At 34.5% G+C, this 21,645-nt stretch overlaps 5 protein-coding genes and 1 non-coding gene across 6 annotated transcripts; 1 reads left to right on the top strand and 5 right to left on the bottom strand.

Moving 5' to 3' along the window:
* Nucleotides 1–2,348: 2,348 nt before the first annotated feature.
* LOC131668965 (large ribosomal subunit protein P2) lies at nucleotides 2,349–4,068 on the bottom strand. Its single transcript, XM_058943480.1, has 4 exons — nucleotides 3,954–4,068; nucleotides 3,435–3,605; nucleotides 3,266–3,358; nucleotides 2,349–2,550 (listed from the first exon to the last, which is right to left on the bottom strand). Coding segments are annotated over exons 1-4 (336 nt in total). The 5' UTR covers nucleotides 3,955–4,068; the 3' UTR covers nucleotides 2,349–2,479.
* Nucleotides 3,681–3,750, bottom strand: LOC131669016 (small nucleolar RNA Me28S-Am982). Its single transcript, XR_009302336.1, has one exon. It is a non-coding gene; the product is annotated as a small nucleolar RNA Me28S-Am982 (small nucleolar RNA).
* A 933-nt stretch (nucleotides 4,069–5,001) lies between the features above and the next one.
* On the top strand, nucleotides 5,002–7,565 carry LOC131668995 (uncharacterized). The gene is made up of 2 exons (XM_058943527.1): nucleotides 5,002–5,378; nucleotides 5,491–7,565. The coding sequence occupies exons 1-2, from the start codon at nucleotides 5,144–5,146 to the stop codon at nucleotides 7,329–7,331; spliced, it is 2,076 nt and encodes a 691-aa protein (XP_058799510.1). The 5' UTR covers nucleotides 5,002–5,143; the 3' UTR covers nucleotides 7,332–7,565.
* Nucleotides 7,566–7,605: 40 nt separating this feature from the next.
* LOC131668994 (integrator complex subunit 2) lies at nucleotides 7,606–11,804 on the bottom strand. The gene is made up of 6 exons (XM_058943526.1): nucleotides 11,432–11,804; nucleotides 10,675–11,293; nucleotides 9,065–10,541; nucleotides 8,783–8,987; nucleotides 8,407–8,713; nucleotides 7,606–8,320 (listed from the first exon to the last, which is right to left on the bottom strand). Exons 1-6 carry the CDS (start codon nucleotides 11,734–11,736, stop codon nucleotides 7,868–7,870), a joined length of 3,366 nt encoding a protein of 1,121 aa, XP_058799509.1. The 5' UTR covers nucleotides 11,737–11,804; the 3' UTR covers nucleotides 7,606–7,867.
* Nucleotides 11,805–11,988: 184 nt separating this feature from the next.
* On the bottom strand, nucleotides 11,989–17,317 carry LOC131668941 (uncharacterized). The gene is made up of 3 exons (XM_058943443.1): nucleotides 15,666–17,317; nucleotides 14,801–14,902; nucleotides 11,989–14,432 (listed from the first exon to the last, which is right to left on the bottom strand). The coding sequence occupies exons 1-3, from the start codon at nucleotides 15,843–15,845 to the stop codon at nucleotides 14,103–14,105; spliced, it is 612 nt and encodes a 203-aa protein (XP_058799426.1). The 5' UTR covers nucleotides 15,846–17,317; the 3' UTR covers nucleotides 11,989–14,102.
* Nucleotides 17,318–18,224: 907 nt separating this feature from the next.
* Nucleotides 18,225–20,265, bottom strand: LOC131668896 (glucose dehydrogenase [FAD, quinone]-like). The gene is made up of 2 exons (XM_058943368.1): nucleotides 18,466–20,265; nucleotides 18,225–18,371 (listed from the first exon to the last, which is right to left on the bottom strand). Exons 1-2 carry the CDS (start codon nucleotides 20,263–20,265, stop codon nucleotides 18,225–18,227), a joined length of 1,947 nt encoding a protein of 648 aa, XP_058799351.1.
* Nucleotides 20,266–21,645: the final 1,380 nt, after the last annotated feature.

Here is a 21,645-nt window from a genome sequence, read left to right as displayed (position 1 = left end):
TCGAAATAAAGGAGAAACATAAATTAAAGACGATCACGTTTGTTGAAGAAGTATTTTATCTATATTCCATTTTAATTTTCTTTTATCCATTGATATTATGTCAATAATAAAAATCAAATCATAATATATATAGCGAATTCGACATTTATACCTTTACTCCTAAAAGCAGTACTTTGTTAATTTTAGAATGTCGAGTAACACTGAAATTCGATAATCCCCTTATCTCTGCTAACTACAGAGTCACTCGATATACACTTTAAATTCTAGAGCGGAGTGTGATGTTTGAAATTCTTTGTGTGCACAGGACATATGTGAAAAAGATTTAAAGTGAATCGATGTTCCTACCACTAAAGTGAATTTATTCAATTTGTAGTTTTCTGAGACGGAGTAAAGGATATTTTCGTTTGCTACAAAGGTATTTAAATTTTCGCAAAGCTTCACGTGTTTAGGTTTTGTATTTAAAATGGATAACTGTTTATCTTTGATATATTAAATCCGTCATGAAATTTAAGGTACAATTTATAGTCGTAAGTCCGTCAAATCTACTTAAATTCGTATAAATAATATCGCCACTCGTTGATATTTCTCGTAAAAAAAATCAACAAGAAATACGATCTACAATCATGGAGTAGTAGCCGATTTTACGAATATCGCAATAAAAGATGAAAGAAGCCAAGCATAATCAGATAATACCTTCATACAACCCTTAAATCACTTATATCGTCTCATACGCTCGCGGAGAGTAGCACTCGTATGAGGTAAAAAGAGGTTTTACGAGATCCAGAGCTGTCCGATACACACACAGACATACACATTTGCATGCAGCTTGCGCGCATGGGGTCGTCGTCAAATATTTACGTCAACACGCATTCGAGAGCGCGCGCGCGCGTGGAAAGTCATGCCTAGAAATGAATATCAAACATTCAAAAGCGTAAAGCCGTATAAAAGAACACCCACTCCGCCAGGGTTTGTTTGTCCGTACAATGCCTCGGCGAACTTCTTTTCAACGGCCAGACTCGCTAATATTCAGGGGCTGCCGAGCAAAAAAAGCTCTCTCTATCAATTTTAAAACGCCGCTGGCCGACCCTTGCTTCTCGTCCTTTGTCGTCATCCAAATGAACGGCTTTCGTTATACGTGCCTCGTACATTTTTGGCTCGAGTCTCCGCGCGCCGCGTCGGTGCATAACGAAAGTCCTTTGCATGCGCGGCACACCTCCAGCCCCCTGGAAAACCCTTGCCCTCCCTGCCCCGCGACTACTGACTTATTTATTTTTCTATCAAACTTTAAGTATACTTTGACAGAAACAGAGAGAAAAAGAGCGCGCGCGCGCCTCACTCTCTTCTCTGTCTATCTATTAGCTGGCTCTTATTCATGTTTTTCACTGTGTTAAACTGTTAATTGCGACTATGTGGTGTTTTTCACTGCTGTAGAAGTGAAAAAGGACACTTGAGCCATATCTACACTCCTACCAACTTAAAGAAATCTATTTACAAGTCGAATAATCGGCTTATCCTCAATTTTTTACAACAGTAGTTTTATTTTCTTTCCGTGTCATTTGCACCATTTGTGCCCTAACAATTTATTGTATAACAAATAAATTTATATTTGTTAATAAGGTAGTTTTATTTATTAAAATATTTAGTAATATATTTTCTCTTATAATATATTAATTCCATTGGAAATTGGAAACTTAAAAAAAAAGTAAAATTTAATAAATTCAGGTTAAATACTTCATCTCCTTTTGCGTCGACTATGCCTGACTAAACTCGGATTGTATCTACTACATATCTTAAATATCTTTTTGGTAGGCCGCCAACTTTCATCACTTGAAATTTAAGCAACTCTGAAAGAATAATTTACACGCAATGTAATTTAGGTGGTTCACGTAGTGTCTAGTTTTTTAAATAGTAACTCGAACAAATTAAAAAATTTCATAGTCATCCGTTTTTAATTAAAATTGATTGCAACTTTCTTTATATTTATCAAATAACAATTTAAAGAAGTTCCAAATATTTTTTTTTAAATATTTTATTCACCTTTAGGGCAGAATAACTTGATCATATATTTTAAAAATATGTTACACTACAATAATTGAACTGCTAGAGTGAAATTTTGAAACATTATGATTCATAAATATTTCACATTTTCTCCTCTTAAATTGTTAAAGAAAATGTATCTTTCAATGAAAAATTAAGATAAAATAAATAGTTAATGAAGTATTATTCTAGAACAAACTTTCAAGTGTATAAAAATTATATCTAATATAAACATAATAAAAATTCTTTGCTTGTTTTTATTTTTATGCTATCTACGAAAAAATTGTTTTGCAATAAAAAAAAAACAACGGTTCTGTTTTTATGGGAAATATTTATTCTTCAGCGGCAGAAACAACTGCCATCATTGGTCAATAAAAAAGTTATCTCTAAAATCGACGTTGGTCTTCCGCTGATGAATAAAATCTAGTCCTGAGTTTAGAATTTAATCAAAAAGTCCAAAGCCCATGTCTTCATCTTCATCTTCAGATTCCTCTTTTGCTGGCTTCTTTTCTTCTGTAAAAATAAATTGCATAAACATTTAGCAAATCCTTTGATAACATGAATAAGAATTTGAGGTCAATATGTATAAATCAGTGTACAAATTTACAGCACAATGCTTCAGTCGAAAGATGGTTGATAAACATCATTTAAAATATTGTTTTAGTAATAGATAATAATATTAGAAACCATAAAAATGAGGTGTTGAAATCCACAAACTATATGATAAATGCCAATATAAAAGTTTAATATGAAAAATTCTGTGTCCTTCATGTTATTTCATTTTTGATATGAAATATATTTTGAATGAAATAGTAAGATAAATTAATAGAAATATAAGATGATATTGGAATTATTGTAAGCCATGAAATTAAAAATATCAGAATATAAATTAATCACATATGACTGATATCTAAATTTTGCTTGACGCTTATTACACTACTTTATAAAAACTAAATTATGTTGACCATAGTGATAATTTTTCCATAAACTATTTTGAAACATTAATAATGAGTAAAAGAAATTGATTGGAATATTATACTATATTAACAGTTTCCAGGTAGTTTATGTAAAACATGAAAATGTATAATTTACGTATGATTTCCTTGATATAAATTACATTATGTTATAAAAACTACATTAATTATACTATAAATCTAAGTTTTAATTAATTTTAAAGTCTTTTGAAACATAAATCTACCTCTTAAAGAAAAAATAAGATTATGCTTACCTTTCTTTTCTTCTGCAACAGCAGGAGAAACAGCACCAGCTGCAACAGGCGCAGCAGCACCACCAGCTGGCATGGAGGCAAGTTTTTCTTTACCTTCAATGAAAATCAAGAAAAATTCTTCGTAACAAGCTGTATAAGTACAAATTTATTCAACATAACATATACAAACCTTGAACGATCAGTTCTTCAACATTTTTGCCATTAAGTTGAGAGATCACTTTCTTCAGTTTCTCTCCATCAACTTCAATACCAACCGAGGAGAGGATTTTCTCCAGGTCAGTATTGCTAGGATTCTCTTTGTTACCCAAAAGGGCAAGAAGATAAGCGGCGACGTAACGCACTGTAAACAATATAACTTTAAGGTTACGGCCATATAAATCCTTGCTTAAAAACTACAAATAAAATAGAAATGTATCAATCAGTTAAGATATAATCATCACAATGCTTCAGTCGAAAGATGGTGATAATTGAAATCATCATTATTAAATTATAAATTTTACTTTCACTGGACTCGACACAAAATTATGAACAATACAACGTGGTAATAACAATGGCACGGAAACTATATCCACAAAAATCATAACCTTTTCAATTCGATCGACACTAACACTAATAAAATATAATAGCTTATAAAATTATTAGCTTATTTGACATATTATTTTTTTTAATTTCATAGATTTTTACTTACTTTTAAGTCTTCAAAGACAGGAAACGGCTGACCGCTAAACACGAAATGATCTTCGTTCCTTACTTCGGAACAAAATGGACGAGTTACTAGTTTGCCACTATAGACAACTATAAAAACAAAATATCAATAAGGACTATAGGGAGTAGCAACGTTTTTGTTGGAAAAGTTGCCCTGCTAGGTCCCTAGAAAGTAGCCCGCAGATTTGATGAGATATGACTGCATCGGCTGCTCCGTCAGTGCTGTACCTACGCATGAATAACATTTATTCAATTAGTTTATTTATATTTATTTTTAAAAAATACGTAATATTTAATGAAAAATTCTTTGTCATAGTTTGAAGTTGAAGAACTAGGCAGTCACTGAATGTTGGTTAAATAAGTATCTGGTTTTAATTTGAAAATAATATAGATCATTATTATTTTTATTTTTTGAAATGCATACTTTGTGATTGTTTTACTTTTTCAAATGGAAACCACAATCATTTAGATTTATACTAAAATAAAATAATCACAAAGTAAGCATCTTAAAGAATTAAAATAACAATGATCTATGTTATTCATTCGGGTTAATTCAGATACTTATTTAACCAACATCCAAAGTCTACCCGCAGTTCTTCAACTTCAAATTATGACAAAGAATTTTTCATTTAATATTACGTATTTTTTTAATAAATATAGATAAACTAATTGAATAAATTATTAACTTGTGACCGCGAGAAGGTAATTATACTATGAATAGCAATAATGTAAGTACAAGAATCTCTGGTACAAGTACTGACGGAGCAGCCGACGCAATTAAATCTTACCAAATCTGAGGGGTTACATTCCAGGGACCCAGCAGAGCAACTTTTCCCGTAAAAACGCAAATATAGGGATTTTCTACTGTAAAAATTTGTTTCAGGGCCTTAGAAATTATTGCATTATGTTAAGTATGAATGAGATAATTTCTAGGGACCCTAAAAAAATCTTTCAGTGGCAACACTGAGGCGGTAAAATTAAAAAATAAATCTATATTTTGGTAGCACTGCAGTACAATATGGCGACGGCGGGCGTCGGTTACTTGAGTTTTCAAACAAACCGTCATTCATTAATAAGCTGTTATTATTTTTCGAAATTGTCACAATAATTAATTGAATTAAAGCGGAAACATTATTTTATTCATGAAAAGTAAGTGCGAATGATATCGATAAAATGCGCAAAAGTTCAACAACAACTAGACGACGTTCTTCGTCAAACCCTGGCAGGTTTTCACAGCAGGAGCAAGACAGAAATTCTATGAGAATGGATTCTCGAAGACCACAAAATGTAAAAGCAAAAGATTCAAATTTTGGTGGCCGTGATTCAATGATTCCTAAGCCACAGATACGTAGCTCTTCATCTGATAGACTTAGTGGCATGCGAAAATCAAATTTAAGACCAACAACAGGTACGGTATTGTTTTTAAAAAAATAAGTGTAATACAATTTGATTCTTTTATATATTTATCAGAATATTTTAATTCGATTGGAGATACATAGTATACAGTAACATATTTGCAGGTCCCAAAACATCTGTTGGTCAATATGTTACAGTAACATCTGCTATTTCTCCAATGCCTAGTAATTCTCGTTATACACATGTGATAGAAAAATCTACACGCCCATCTACTGATCAAAATATTAGGAGTAGAGCATCTTGTGTTGATCAAGGTGGTTTATCTTCAAAAGTATATATCACTCCAGGTGGATCACGCCAAACAGCATCAGCAAGTGATGGAAGAAATGTTAGAGCATCTTCAGCTGAACGAGCAAATGCCCTTGCTCCAAAGGGTACCAAAAAGGACATCAGACCACTAAGTGATAAAAATTATCAAAATGAAATGTTACACAAAATTGATAACTATTTTGCTTCTATTGGACAGAGCACAATTTTGAATAGTAATGGTAGTATAAAACCACTAACTATAAAGATATTTGTGGATGCAACAAATTTATTAATAGCTCTTTTGGATATGAAACAATCGCTAACAGCAGCCAATTACACTGAGGAAATTCCTAAAATTGCAAAAAAGCTTCATTACCCAGGTTTAACAAATAAATCTTGGCTAAAAACTGCTAATACCCCACATACTTTGCATCATGCTCTAGGCTGGATTTGTTGGCTGGTTGAATTGTGTGAAGTTAAAGATTTAGCTAGTGAAATATTTACTCTTGAGAGACTACCAATTATTGGAAATGATGATGAGGAAAAAGAAAAACATCGTAAAATTTTTCTTGTTATGATTCAATGTTATAAAGCATGGAACGATGAAAAGCCAGAAGATGAAGAAATGATAATGCAAGAATTTTTTCAAGAAGAAGCATTAAGGAGAGGTATCAGTGATGACAAGCATGAGCAAATCCGATTAGAGTTTGAAAAAGTTAGAGCAAATTTAGAAAAGGAACAAGTTAAATATAATAAAGTTAATGAGGAAGTAACAGAACTCCAAGAAATTTTAAATAACATGAAGAAAGATCGGACTAAACAAGTAGATCACATAGCTGAACAACAAAAATATATAGAGAAAACACTTAAAGAAATTGAACAATTTAGTAAAGAATCAGTTATGTTTGCAGAAAATATTAAGAAATTCGAAAAACAAAAAGAAGAATTAAGTAATACTATTAAAAAGCAACCAATGTCTGTTATGGAAAGAGATGAAATAATCAAAAAATGTATTGAGCAGCAAACATATATACAAAATTTTGATACTCATTTAGAAGAAATTAAAAAAGAAGCTTATGCCTTAGATATGCGTTTAGTCTCATCAAAAACAAGTCTTGAAAAAACTATATTTGCTTATAATAAGGCACTCTTTATGCAACTTTCAGATGCCAATGTTGATTATAAAGACTTTCAAATGCCAGAAACTGGTGTGTGTGAATCTAATTTTATAAAAAGATTAGAAGAAAAGAAAAAATTGATGAGTACCTTCATATTAGAACAGTCAAAAGAACTAAATAAAAAAATGACACAGTTGGAATCTCACAACAGAGAAATAGAAGCAATGCAAACAAAAAGAGATACACTGTCTGAGAAAATGGAAAAGAAGAAAGCCATGGAAGAGAAACGGAAGCAAGATTTAAAAACAAAAGAAAATAAAAAACGTGAAGAAATTAGAAAATTGCAATGTAGTATTACAGAGTTGAATGAAGTTATTGCAAAATCTTCAGAGGAGGTTGATATTATAAATCAACAGTTAGCGAATGCCACTGAAAAAAGAGAGGCTGTTTTAGAAAAAAATGCACATCTTAAAGAATCTGCAAAAACGTTATTTGCTGGAATGTATAATATTTTAGATAATCACAGAGATAAAATAAGAAAAACGTTAGAAATGTTAACAGTAAAACAAATTAAGTAAGAAATACGTCGTTTTCTTATGTACAGGAATTTATGTAAGCTCATTAAACAAATATTTTTCTACCAAAATAAATGGTGTTCAATATTATGCGACTGAAAATTAAAAAATGTCAGTATAATATATTATTTTATTAAAATTGTATCCGAAATTTTTAAATATTGTAAATAGTGTAATATTTAATAAGAAAGTATCTACAAGTTAGATTTAATTTACAATTTTAACTTTATTACAAACACTTATGTTTTAAGAATTCATACATAATAAAATACAATATTTTATACCTAAACGTCATATGTACATGATTTCGCCATCTTCTATATATAAAAAAATCATAATTTTTTTCATTTCAATTCCAATAGTATCTATAAAACATTGTAAATAATTAAAATAACATCTTTGGATGTGATTATAATCGTAGAATAGATTCCAAAGGAGCTTTTTAGAAAACTAAATTATAAAGATGAAAAGACATTTTGAAGATGTTGATTCAACGAAAAATTAAGAAAGCTACTCAGAGTGTAAAATTTGTAATTAACTTAATAAACGCTCGACTGTAAAACAGCTTTTTGTAACAAAGATGAGAAAGTGGCATTTACTTCTTGACAAAGAATTTCAGCCGACTTATCACCAAGAGCCGCTTGAGCTGAACTAACTCTACCTAGTTGAACGAGTAAATCTACGGCGCCATCAACAAGTGGTGGAAAGGCAAAACTGATCCTCGTCAAAGCAGGTAAGATTGGCATAAATAAGCAGACACGATCTCTCGATGGAAGGGCTCCTAATAGAGTACCCAAAGTGTTTATAGCAAGTCGACAAACGCCTAAGGCCTTGGGTAACGCATATTGAACTGCTAAGTGAGAAACGAGATCTACGGCAAACACTTGTTTATCTAGCTCAGGTTGCTGCATGAGCTCGGGAATCCAGTCAAGACAGATATGCATGGATGGTATTCCTGCCACTGTGACCGGTATTAGTTCCCGAGGATAACCCTGAAAATAAATAAAATTTACTTTATTAACGAATGTCAAATTTACTATGATCAACTTGCATGTTAAGGAAAAAAGTATTTTGTTACCTGAAAGTGAACGAGTTTGGCCAAAGATGGATCGGCAATAAATACTTGATGTAGATACGAGCAAATAACACTTCTTATTTCTCTCAAAGACCACATTTGGCCAGCGATCGTACGGTCATCTTCCGTCTCAAGGCATGCCTCCAACAAAATCTGTACGGCAGCACTTTCTTGTCCTGCAATAAGTGCAGTTTTGAGTTCTTCTCTTTCCGCTTCGCTAGTCAGTTGTCCAGCTTTTTCCGTCAAAGGTCTGTCCTGCATATGCCTTGTTAACTGTGATCGAGATGCTGCCAATGTTGCTTGTAAAATTCTGAAATTATGTAAATAGATATTCAGCTTTTGATCAATTTAATTTGCGATTTTCAATTGAGATAAATACCTAAGTATCACAGATAAAACAGGTGCGCAGCGAAAAACTCTCATATCACAGCGTAGAACTTGAAGTGGATCCAATACAATGTTTTCTTGCGTAAGAAAGACAGTTGCAACTGCCGAATTTTCTAAAAACAGTGCATTTATCGAGAGTACCCATAAGCAGCGTGGTAAAACCGTATTTAGCCTTAGCCATACTTGTTGATAGAGTTCTGAAGAAAGAAAATTATTGAAATTAGTTAATAGTAACGTAAAATTCATTACTAGTTATTACAAGCACAAAACATACCTTGAATGTATCTAGGCACTCGCTCGTCCAAAATCTTTTTGAAAAATTGTATGATAGTTTTAACATGAGGCCAGATATCAGTTGGCTTCATGGACAACAATTGCCTGAGGAGCATACCGGTCCTGGAAGGACAACTCTCAATGTGATCGAAAGCTTCTTTGATAGTCGATTCGTTCACAGCAACTGTCTCCTGATTTTTGTTGCCGATGTCAAAGTTTATAGTCTCGTCATCGAGCCAGTCATCGACGAGCGATAGATGCGGAAAATGTGTCGCCAGCAGTCTAAGTAAAGGCGAAAACAATCCTGCATAACTCATTTGATCTCTTTGTACTTGTTGCAGAAGATATTTGATTGGAAGCTCGGAGAGAAATTCTGTAGAATATGCCTTAACTTTGCGACCCTGCGATATGAAATTGTGCATATTCGCTAATCTTACGTCCTCATATAATAATAAATAGTACAACAGCAAAAGTTGCGAAGTTAAAGATGGTTTGACAATGTCAATGATTTCTACACTTTCGGGTTCGGGTTCCGTGATATGCATCGTTTTCCTTTTATTGTCAAAGTTGGCGCCGAATACACTCTTTTGAAACACTCGTCTTACATCTTCTTCCGTAAGTGGTTTATTCGTATGCTCGATAGCTTTATTGCTCGTTACAAGAATAGAATTAACATAGACTTCAACCAAAGCTGGTAATACTGGATGTAATGGAGGTACACTGGCACATATCTGTCTGTAAATCCAGTTCTTAATGGGTACTTTGTGCTTAGCAAAAGCTCGTGATTTCAACAATTGGTGAATACAATGAACAGGTAAAAAACCAGCAATGTTGGCATTCAAATTAGCTGTAACAGGTACTTTCACAGCATGAGAGGTGACGACTTGTTCGGTAAATATATCTTGCATAAATATTTGTTTCATTCGCGTCAAATTGTTCGGCCTTATTGGAATCTTCATTCCAAGAGTCGCGCAGACGAGTTCGCAAATAGCCGAAAGTTGGTTACTGTGGAAATGAATAGCCATAAGCAGCAACATTTCACCGAAACTAGCCGAGACACCGCTGGCATTTTCAAAGTATGCTTCCTCGCGAACGAGCCACTGAACCCATTCAATGCAAGGTTTCTCAAGATTATGATGACCAATCAAAGATGGACAAGCTATAAGCATGCACAATCCCAGAGAAACAAATCTAACTCCTGCAGGTGAAGGAGGTGGATGAGATGTCAAAAGTTTGACAATCATAACAATTTCCTCGTCTTGGAATTTGATACCACCAATTCCTCGAAGGGCACAGTACAATCTCAATAATGTGCTTGCTTGAACTACTCTACACTCTGCCAGCTGTCCATCTGTGCTGTGCGATGTTATGGCTTGCAACCTTCTTAGAAGCTCATCTCTGAGAGCTTGCAAAGCTGTATGTGATTCATATTTTCTCTTTTGTCCATTTCTTATGAACATGGCAAACCATGATCTTACCTAAAAATAGAACAATAAATTAGCTTTGTATTACACATACACACATACACACACACACACACACACACACACATGCACCCACACACACACACACAAACACACAATCACTTTATAAATAACAGTATGACTTTACCTGAATGTCACTGCCTAATAAAAGACCAGAAACAAAAGCAATTATATCACTTTCTGATACCGAACTACTAATACTAGAGTTTTCTAAGCTCAAAGTTATAGCCAAAGCTGGCATTCTACAAAGTTCAACACATTTAGCACGAATAACAAGTGCTTGACTTGGATTCATTTGGCACAACATTGTTAAGGTTTGAGTTCTTATACTAGTGAGAACTGATTCTTCTTGACGTTCCCCATTGGCTATTAAATGGGAGCAAACTTCCATAAAACTGTCAGGATTATTAGCAATAATCCAGCAAATAATTTCTGGCCCATGTTTTATATGGAGAAGTGTCTCACAAATAGTTGGAATAGACAGTAAATCAGGCAATTCAGCTAAAGCAATGCAAATAATGTAACTGATTTCTTCCATATACACAACGCTATCGAATAAATCAGATTGCTTAATCTGAAATTCCTGATTCTTCTGCAACTCTTCTATCTGTGATGCTATAAATAATATTTCACTCAGAACTAAACGAATACGTCGATTCGCATCACTTCGTTCAAAGTCCAGAATAAGTGCACTTGGTAATGATTGTGCCAATATACTATCTCCTTGTACATTACCTTTCTTTTGCCTGAAAAAATATTAAATATTAATACTAGAGCTCTGATAAGAATAGTTATTTATTGCATAATCTAAAAGAAACATATTGGCATAATAACATTGATAAACTAAAGCCTTTGATAGAATTATGTTAAAACATGAAACTAACCTAAGCTGCTGTTCCCTTCGTACATCAGTCTCCAAACTATGAAAATCAATGGAGAGCAAGGCCACCATAGAATTAACCGATTCAATTCCCGATAGAATAGTAAGAATCTCTTTTCTTGTCTCAACGCACTCATTGGTAGTATCCAAAGGTGCAATAAGGCTCATTCTAACCAAACAAGGCAGGATAGGTCGAACTTCTCGTTCGGTGCATTGAGCAAGCTCACGAGTGTCGACATTCTGGATAGCCGCAAAAACGCGCGCCGAAACCGGCGATGCGTTCTGCATCTTCCCTCCGCGGTGGTTCATCAGCGACTGCTAGACGCCTAAACAAAGCGCAACTTTCAGCTACCGGACGACTACAGCGTGTACGCTCAACAACCTGGACGCTGCCATTTTTAGGTATAGCTACTTCGATTACGTCACTGCCCATATTACAAGCTGCACCGTTTCCACTGAGGACTAGCGTCGTCTGCTGTTTAACTAGGCAACTATAATCGACTGAGAGGAAAAATTTGAAACGTAAATGAGTCGAGTTGTAACTTTTCAAAAGTCATTTTTATTGCTTCTTTCAGTATCAACAAGCAATTGTTACATTACCGCAGTCAAGTGGTTGGTACCATTTACATTATTTTTCACTTATTTCTGATACAAGATACTTGGACGACATTTATGTTTTCGGTTTTCATTGTTATATTTTATGTTACTTCATAGTTTTACGAGATACAGGTATAATTGAATTGTATGCGTTAAGCGTGTTTCGGTGTATATATATAATATGCAAATTATTGAATATATTCTATATAAGTATAATTCGCAAAAACACGATTATAACTTTTCAAGAAACTGTTGCGTTCAACGATCAAAATTATCGTTAAAATTTGTCAAATATATCATATATAAAATTCAAACAATCCTATTTATGTTGATCAATCTAAAAACATCTCCCCATCAGTGAGATTGTCATAAAAATTATTCTCTTTTTCGTTCAAACTTAATTCTTCCAAACTGACTCACAATTGAAGAGTATTAACTTGGCGAAGATAGGCAGACGTAAAGTAGAGTATCACAATTTTTATTAAAGGTGATGTACTTCATACGTTTTGTAACTAAACTTGTGGTACATTTAGAGAGAAAGAGTCGAAAGTTAAAAATATTATTAGACGAACTATCTTGTGGGTACAGAGTCTAAAGAAGTCGACGTAATTGTTAATGCTATAAAAGTATTATTCGAACAGACAATGATCAATATTAGTATTTGCACATGATACATTGCTAGAAAAATATGCAAATTCTTTCATCTCGCACTTCCTTGTGATATTAAAAGTTACATCATTTTCAGTTTAACTGCATACAGTAAAAATAGCAATCTGTTAATTTACTTCTCGCTAATTTTTACCGTTACACGGTTAAAATTCAACTATTCCACGATTATATCAAGAATAATAATGTTATTTTTAGGCGTCGTTCGAATATATATTTTGAGATAATCATGAAATTGGAGACAGGTAACATAAGTAATATAGGTATACGATGTGATTTAAAGTCTTTAGTAGCAGAAAAGTAGAATTTGTAAGACAAGTAATCTCAAAATAGGCTGATTACTTATATTTGTATTGCTTTCAACGTTTCCTTAGTCTTGTACAATGGATAATTTCATTTTTGAGTATTAAAACAGTAACGAAATACAAAAATCTATGCCGCACGGATAATTTTCAACAATAAAAAATGCTTTGTATAATTATGTACCTAACAAACATGCGGAATTCGTCAGTTAAAGCCGTTTTCGATATATAAATTTCTTATGGATTATTTGTTGTTATACGTGTAAGTGCACTGCAAAGCTATTTTTTACATTGATATGCTTGCCATACCTTGCCAAACTTGAAAAGTATCCTATACATTGTTCGTTAAATATGTTGTACACGAGTTCTTCCTTAACTCTACATGAACCTGGCTAAGAAATCGTATGTATATATTTGACAACGAAAAGAAGGAAGACGTCCCCTAATGCAAATACATAACAACAGATTTGTTAACACCCGTATCAGAAAAATACATCGATTTCTTTGACACTTTCAAAATATCAACATTCTTTTTTATCAAATGACGTTTTTAACAGTTATTAAAAAGTACTTGATTCATTGTAATACTGATGAGACTTTTAATGTACGGAATTTTCTATATGGCTTCAAATTAAAATTAATTTTTTCAGTTTTTTTTCTAAAATTTGATCTATAATACATCAAAGCTTCTTTTGTATAACTATTGTAAGTTATGAATGACAAAAATCAATTCGTTGTTCAAACAGGTATGTCAATTTTTTCTATATGAATGAGTCTTCATTCGTATGTAAACATTTCTGAAAAATTTGAAATCAACCCAACCGAAAGCTAACATTTTTTCATCCAATTTGTGTATAATGAATAATTATGTTATAGAAAATTCCGCTTAAAATCTTCACATTATTGTTACCGATCACGTAAAACTTCACCAATACATTGTTTTACTCGATGTATTCGTTTAACATAATAACGTATATGGCAAAATAAATACTCAATCAATCATAAACATTGAAAACCAACATTCTATTTGGAATCCTTTCATCACCAAAGTAATCGAAAGAATGACTTTTACAATCGCACTTGTTAAAGTCCAAAGGCTAATGAAGGTGTTCACTTCATGAAAGCTTTCATCTGGTTTGTCTGATGCTTCATGCTGTACTGAGCGTTCTCAGCCTTGGATATGAGCGAGTCAAGTTTGTCAAGGTGCGAAGTCATTTTAGTGTTGATATCGGCTTTTCTATTTGTGGTCACTCGCGGCAACTCGCCACCTTCCTCCGTGGCCCCCTCTTCGCTTGTCACTTCCTCGGGCTGCTCGTCAGCGCTCGTTGACGGCTGAGGTTCGGACGCCGATCCTGAGCGTGACTTGTGCTCTGGTGTACCAGGCTGCGAAGCTGTCGATACTCGGGCTTTCAACAACGTACCAAGGCTACCGCATACATTCTGAGGAAAGAAGCAACATTTTTTTATCGCGAAAAGCAAAGGTAGCTTATTAATAATAATTGAAATCATTTAAAAGTCCGACTGAGATACAAGGAGCTTTTAATTTCATAATGTCCACTTTGTGATTTTTTCTCACTGGCCCGGAATGCTGCTCGAGGGAAATAAAAACGTGATTTTATATAGTTTGTAAGAGGGATTTTCAGACAGTCGGAATTCTCATCCCATAACAAATTTGATAATTTATTCCGAAACTTGATGAACTGCGAGTTTCAGTTTTGTATCAATTAAAAGTTTTACGTGAACCGGCTGGGTTAGAAAATTACGCAAACAAAAGTAATTGAAATGCTAATAAGCAAAGGAGAACTCACTTTAAACTTGTTGATCTTTTTTTGAGTTGCATTTAGTATTGTGTTCAGCTCGTCCAAGCCTCCGCCAATCCGCTTCATACCTTCTTCATTTTCATCCAATTCCTGTGACGATAAGATTCGCATTATGGCATAACTCTTAAAAGAAAGTTTGCCCACTGTCCATATTTATAGGGCAAACGGAATATGACTAAAAGCGCGTGTGCAATCAGAAAACTATAGCTCCCATTAATTTGCATCGATGAAAAATTCATATGAAATGACCTTCTCGCAATCAAACGTGAAAAGCTGCGAACTTTTCGAGCATGGAAAATTAAAAAAGCACTTGGGAGCTCTTCGTTCTTTTATTAATATCAAGCTCCCACACAGCCTGCATTCATATATACATACACAAGCACAGCTTGCATCGACAGGCATAAAATGCGAATGAAATTGAGCAGGCGTGTGCGAAAGTGGAGCGCACACGTAATATTTTTATCATTCGGATCAATTTTATTTCTCAGGTCGACTCGGAAATGCCGCGAAGTGGAAGGTAATCTTTCGGACGCCGATGTCCGCCGGTTATTAAAACAGCTCGACGGGCGTGAGAAAATGCCTCACAGTCAATATGAATTCCAATGAAAAGCCACGCGCGCGCCATGTAATTACTGGCCCGAGCTTGCGCTCTCGATTCAGCTGCAAGTGTTCAAGGTTAATCTCGCTCTCTCTTACTTTCGTGGCATTGCCTCGTAATCAAGTGGCTAATCCTCAAAGCGATCGTCCTTCGAAAGAAACAAGAGAGGAAAGAAAGACAGAGCGAACAGAAAAAAAAAGAAAGCAGAAGAGAGGTCGAAGAAGCGGTGGAGCGAGCTCAATCAGAGATGATCACCTGAGCGACGGCGTCGTCGTGAGCTTCCTGCTCCTGTTCCTCCCGTAGCCTGGCGCATTCCTCGCTTGCAAGCCACTCCTGTTCCGTAGGCGTCGGTAGCCCCAGCAGCTCTGCCCTCTGACAGGCGTACAAATAACCCTGTGACGGCGCATCGCCGCTAGCGTTCCCCTTGTCTTCCATGGTCGCTGCGTTTCCTCGCCGTCAAACTGTCAGCGGCCACCAATTCGAAGCCGCGAGTGCTCGCTGTCGCTCGGCCTGTCGCTCACAGTCGATTCATACTTGCGACGCGTGTGCAACAGCCGCTGTGTACCACCAGTGTTGGCGTTGCTCGCGGCGCGCAGTTTTTTTCACGACTGCCTGCCCCGACGAGCTTGCGCTTTGTGCTGCGCTCGCAAGGGCCAACTTGAGGGCAGAGCGCTGCCTGCCTGCACGGAATCCATATTGGGGTGACAGTGTGCGCAGGCTCGACGCCGACATCGATATAGCCTCCTTTTTTCCTCGAGCAGCCCCTCAACGCAGACCATTTTTGAGCTTTCTCTCTCACGCTTCACTTCGATTCGTTCGTTAACTACCTCTGCTACACGTAAGTGTTATGCGAATTGTTCCTGTTCGAGTATCTGCGCGATGTGTCTTTCCAGCACTGTACACAACTGCCTCCGTGTCGATGATGTCGATTACGTTTGAATTTGCGAAAGTCATTTTTTTCAACTTCATAACATGTTTTGAACAAGATTTGAAACACATTCAACATCCGTTTCAATGAATTTTTATCGCAAAGTAATTGAAATCAAACTTAATGGCCTACTCTTTTAAATATAAATAGATATATTTAATGCCACAAATATGCCTGACAGTTCACAAAATTTAATTTACTTTTGTTTTATTCCTTTTATTCATTAGAAAGTTTGAGAAATAAACGCGCACTGAAAGTTAAGAAGCGTCATGTTCAAGCAACACTAAATCTATACCTCACTGTACGTGGTAGACGAGTTTTTCACGTCACGTGTGCTAGCACGTGCAAGTAAGCTCGCGTGAAGGGAAGCTTTCGCACTTATAACGAACGGAAAATGGGGCAGCAAGTGCACTGGTACGAGAAGAAGCATCAACCTTTCCGGTAGTCTCGTTTTCTCACAAGCGGTCGTTATATCGACAAGACAAATCACATACACCTATGCTCCTATGGTGCTGCTGCCACATTGACTTACCCTTCGAAAAAAGAATGAGAGAGAAAATGAAAGTGCTCGCACGGTAAGAAAAACCGAGCGGGAAATTACGTTAAGGGGGTCAGGGTGAAACTGACTGTTTTAAAGACTAAGAGTAAAGGGAAAAAGACGCGCGAATACTAAAGCTTTTATGAGGATTGATTGCAGGCGTAATGAAAAAATATCACTGAAATATTGAAGGTTCTCGATGTTCACGGACGATATTAAACTCTGATTGATGACAAAATAAACGGTTTATACGATTTTGTACATTTCATGTATGAAACGGAAAATGTATCCATTTAATGCTATTGCTATTGCAATTTTTCAGCGTTTACCCCATTTTACGTAAGTATTAGAAAGCAGTGCACTTTAAACTTTATCGGATTATAGTAATCGTACAGATCACTTATACTGTTCTTTTCCGCTCACAGCGTTATACTAATGCGATGCACTACTTAGTCCACGTGTGCGAATGGTTTCATTGACGCGAGATAGAAGTACTTGCATTGAAAGCTCCCCAGTTCGTTCGCTTTTATACAATTGATATCACAAATAACACGGAAGCAACTCGAATTTCGAATCAACTTGTGACTATCGAATAAATCACAATTAAGCCGTTATTTAGCAGTCGGCAGTATCAATCAACGGCTGTTAATTTTAACAAACACCAATCTTCTTGCTACTGAATTCAATATTCTCTCTTGCTCTGATATATTTACAAAGTCAATGCAGACAAATCAATATTTTTTATAGGACATTTTATGGAAACGTGCAACTACCGTCTCACGATAGAAATGTTACGCGTTCGGAAGTTACATTCGTTTGATTAAGTTTATCGATTCAATAGTGTATTGTTTATATTCGTTTGCACGTCGAGTATTTGAACAAATTTATTATTTTTAGAAACGAAAATTATAAACTAAGATCAAATAATGGTTTAACTGCTATTGTCTCGGCGTTTGCACAATAACATGAACCTTAAATCGATGTGGGATGGTGTCAATTTATTCGTTGGATTCAGTAACAGTATAGTTCGAGTTTTTAACTCAGGTATAAGTTTAAGTTCTTTATAATTATTTTCACAAAATTACAAAACATATTCAAAAAATAAATATTTTATTGTATAATTTAAACAAGATAAGACCCTATGATTATCTTTTGTATACCAAAACTTATAATATGATGTTATTTTAAATAAAAAAGCTTCCATATTAATAGTGAATGGCATATTACCAACAACTTATTTTACTTAAAAAACTAATAACAATGGAATGAATACAATTTAATCATTAACGTGTCGATATTAATTGTTAATATTACTGTTAACAAGATCGTAAGCAATTAAAAAATTCATTCATTCATCTATATCATAACCCCAGTCTTGTTTTACCATATCAGCTAATTTTTCTCCTATCATTATCACTGGTACGTTTGGATGCCCTGTTATTATCATTGGCATTATCGAAGCATCTGCAACACGTAATCCTTGAATGCCTTTGACCTAAAAACAATAACATAGGTCAAATATGTATTCAAAAGTCTTATTATTCATACAAATCAAGTAAATATTTTATATACACAAATAAAAAATTTACATGTAATCTAGGATTCACGACCCCGCTTGGATCATCTTCGGGAGCCATTTTACAAGTTCCTGAATAATGATAAATATTGAATGTGAAAGTTCTTAAACAACATTCCCAATATTGGTTGGAATCATATTCATAATCTTCACATCCCGGTACCAGAAAATCATAAAACTGCGAATTAAATCTACGCATAGCCTTCGTTTTGCTAATTTCGATGGCGGCTCTAATGCCTTCGATCAGAATTCTAACATCTTCTGAGTCACTCAAATAATTAGCATAAATTCGTGGCTTAGACCTTGGATCTCGATTACGAAGCAAAATCCTACCTCTACTTTTGGGTCTCATTAGAATAGGAAAAATAGACCAGGAGTCGTGACCAGCAACTCGAGCAAACATTTTATCCCAGTATTCTTGCGATATTCCAACGTTTTTGTGAAAAGATGGATCAGAAATAACGGAAGCACCGATGAATAATAATTCCATGTTAGGAAAAGAAACGACAGATTTTGTATTATCAACATCTATGAATGCTAAAGCTTCACAACCTCCAGGTATTGTGTATGGTCCTGATCTTCTAGTCAAATAATCTCTCAAGTATGGCTTAACAGGATCTAATAGATTTTTCATATTAAGACTAACAGGATAATCAACCAAAAATGCTAAACCACCATAGGCAATGTGATCCATCATATTATCGCCCACAGGCGCATCTTGGATGATCGGTATGTTCATTTCTTTCAAATGCTGAGCTGGCCCGACACCCGATAGCATTAAAATTTGAGCGGAACCGATTGCGCCAGCGCACAAAATAATTTCTCTTCTTGCTTGGACTTCAAATAGCAGACCCAATTTTGAAAACTCTACACCGTAAGCTCTTTTAGTGTGCGGATTGATCAGAACTTTATTCACGTGGCTAAATGCTGAAACGTGTAAATTTTTACGATGATTCGCTGGATTCAAATAAGCTCTATTAGTACTCATTCTTGTTCCATTTTTAATAGTAGCTTGAATGTAAGAATATCCAAAATCTTGTTTAGCGTTGTAATCTATAATAGGATATCCCATTTCGAGTCCTGCTTCGAGGAAACTCTCGGCCAGCGGTGTATGATAGGGTGGATATTCGATGTGAACCGGACCACCCATATTGTGCATTTCTCTATCGTACTTGAAGTCCTTTATACCCATATTTTCGAGTTTTTTGAAATATTTCAATACTTCGTCATACGACCAACCTTCATTTCCCATTGCAGCCCAATTGTCATAGTCTAAACGATTACCTCGAGTCGCTATCATGAAGTTAAGAACACTGCTTCCTCCCATCACCTTGCCTCTAGGATAAACGCACTGATGATTCGTCATTCCTTGGCAGTAAAATCTTGATTTTTCTGTTTTGTATCCCCAATTGATCTGATTATTGAATTGAAGATGATTCACAAGTATAGGTATGTCCATTAAAAGGTTTTCATATGGCCCGGCTTCGATCAAAAGAACAGTCGCATCTTTCATTTCACTGAGCCTACTAGCCACTGTTGCTCCAGCAGTGCCAGCTCCAACGACAATGTAATCATATATTTGATTGTGCCTTGGTATCGTATCTTTTAATCGACTCTCTACAAACCGATGATTTTCTTCAAAAAAATATTTGAATCCTTGAGATAGTATTTGCAAAGCATCAGCCACGGTAGTGTTGTCGTCAACATATCCATACAGGTTACGATAAACTAAACCACTTTGTCTATAACACTGACTTCCAATAACAAAAATTAAAATATAAGCTAGCGTTGAAAGTGATCGATTGGTATCCATGATATACCGTAAATTAATTGTAGTTTGAAATAATTTTTAACTGTCATGCAATCCCATCACAAGGTTAAATAGATCTGATTTTCATTATACGGACACTTCATTACACGGCTAAAAACTGTTATTTAAAAACACCAAAATAACGATCGGTATATTTTATAATTATTTCGTTAAAATAGTTTTGAAATAAATTACAGAATTTTGTATTTAAGTTTTAAGAGAATTACTTGTTTCAATATGAATGACTGCGAAATCAATTACCGGTCCGTCGTTTCGTACAGACCGAATTGAGGCTTCTGCCATTCATGAACACTTCATTGTCAGAGAAAAGTGCGTGTGCTGACTCGATAAAAACGATGCTATACTTTAAAAAATTTCGTAAGCAATGATGGCTCACCTGATTAAAACTCGCACAATGTGTAAAAAGTATTTCGAAGTTATATACGCAATATACGTAAAGTAGTTCGTTGTTGCGTAAATATTTTATTAATTTGTCAAACAAAACTATATAGTATATTCTTAATTCAGACTTTGACATCAAATATCAACTAAAATAGATTGGTAATAAATTAAATTTCGCATTTTCAACTTACAGAATTAAAGTCGCGTCTGAATGTGTGTAACAATAAAGAATTATTCAGAGCTCATCAAGTTGTCTAGAAAATGAATTTCAAAGAAGAACAAATATTTTTAGAATACTTACATTTCCACGCGTAAGTTTTAAGTACTCTTAAAATTCATTGTGAGTTATACAAATTATCAGTTAAATCAATAACCCATCAAAACTGATATGTCCATTCATGTATTCAAAGCTATAAAAAATCGTAGATAATATTAATCTGAATAAATTTTCACGATCTAGAAACGACTATGCGAAAGCACACACCATTCCTAACGTCTCGTCGTTGGATTGTTTGATGGTTTTGGATATTTTCTTTCTTTTCATTTTAGTGCTGCTCAATTGCTCTTTGTCGGTCGTGAAAAGTTGAAGGCTGGAACTTTTTATGACTCTTTGCATTTTACGTCGCTTTATTCCACTAATTTTTTTATCTTACATGCAAAGAATGAAGTAGAAAGATTTTTTAACTATGTATTTGTAAGATTTAAAATGTGTATTATTCTTTTCCTAATATATGTATAAAAAACTCAGAGCTTTAAGCTTTTATTTAATTTCCAAAAAAAACAATTTCAATAAGAAGGTTAATTACAGTCATATTTCGTAAGAACAAACATAATAATTGCTTAGAAAAATCTGAATCTACTTTGAATAATTATTTGGAATAATAATAATAATAAAATATCGCAAATCTAAAGCTTATGTGACGCTATTATAAAAAAGTATTAATTCAGCGTTTTCTAGAATGAATCTGAAAATCTGGAAGA

This window comes from Phymastichus coffea, unplaced genomic scaffold (genome assembly GCF_024137745.1).
Source record: "Phymastichus coffea isolate CEN01 unplaced genomic scaffold, Cenicafe_Pcof_1.1 PCOF00085, whole genome shotgun sequence".
NCBI classification, from domain to species: domain Eukaryota; kingdom Metazoa; phylum Arthropoda; class Insecta; order Hymenoptera; family Eulophidae; genus Phymastichus; species Phymastichus coffea.
Note: the sequence above shows the minus strand (reverse complement) of the source record. Positions and strands in the feature narration are given on the sequence as shown.

Excerpts from the sequence above, each read along its gene's own strand:
- LOC131668941 (XM_058943443.1), bottom strand. The coding sequence starts at position 15,845 with ATGGAAGACAAGGGGAACGCTAGCGGCGATGCGCCGTCACAGGGTTAT. Across the intron at positions 14,903-15,665 it reads ACGACGACGCCGTCGCTCAG|GAATTGGATGAAAATGAAGA; the intron begins GTGATCATCTCT and ends TTATCGTCACAG. Across the intron at positions 14,433-14,800 it reads AAAAGATCAACAAGTTTAAA|AATGTATGCGGTAGCCTTGG; the intron begins GTGAGTTCTCCT and ends TTCTTTCCTCAG.
- LOC131668965 (XM_058943480.1), bottom strand. Across the intron at positions 3,359-3,434 it reads TGAAGAACTGATCGTTCAAG|GTAAAGAAAAACTTGCCTCC; the intron begins GTTTGTATATGT and ends TTTTCATTGAAG. Across the intron at positions 2,551-3,265 it reads TGTTGCAGAAGAAAAGAAAG|AAGAAAAGAAGCCAGCAAAA; the intron begins GTAAGCATAATC and ends TTATTTTTACAG.
- LOC131668995 (XM_058943527.1), top strand. The coding sequence starts at position 5,144 with ATGCGCAAAAGTTCAACAACAACTAGACGACGTTCTTCGTCAAACCCT. Across the intron at positions 5,379-5,490 it reads AAATTTAAGACCAACAACAG|GTCCCAAAACATCTGTTGGT; the intron begins GTACGGTATTGT and ends ACATATTTGCAG.
- LOC131668994 (XM_058943526.1), bottom strand. The coding sequence starts at position 11,736 with ATGAACCACCGCGGAGGGAAGATGCAGAACGCATCGCCGGTTTCGGCG. Across the intron at positions 11,294-11,431 it reads CGAAGGGAACAGCAGCTTAG|GCAAAAGAAAGGTAATGTAC; the intron begins GTTAGTTTCATG and ends ATATTTTTTCAG. Across the intron at positions 8,321-8,406 it reads CCAAACTCGTTCACTTTCAG|GGTTATCCTCGGGAACTAAT; the intron begins GTAACAAAATAC and ends ATTTATTTTCAG.
- LOC131668896 (XM_058943368.1), bottom strand. The coding sequence starts at position 20,265 with ATGGATACCAATCGATCACTTTCAACGCTAGCTTATATTTTAATTTTT. Across the intron at positions 18,372-18,465 it reads TCGTGAATCCTAGATTACAT|GTCAAAGGCATTCAAGGATT; the intron begins GTAAATTTTTTA and ends TATTGTTTTTAG.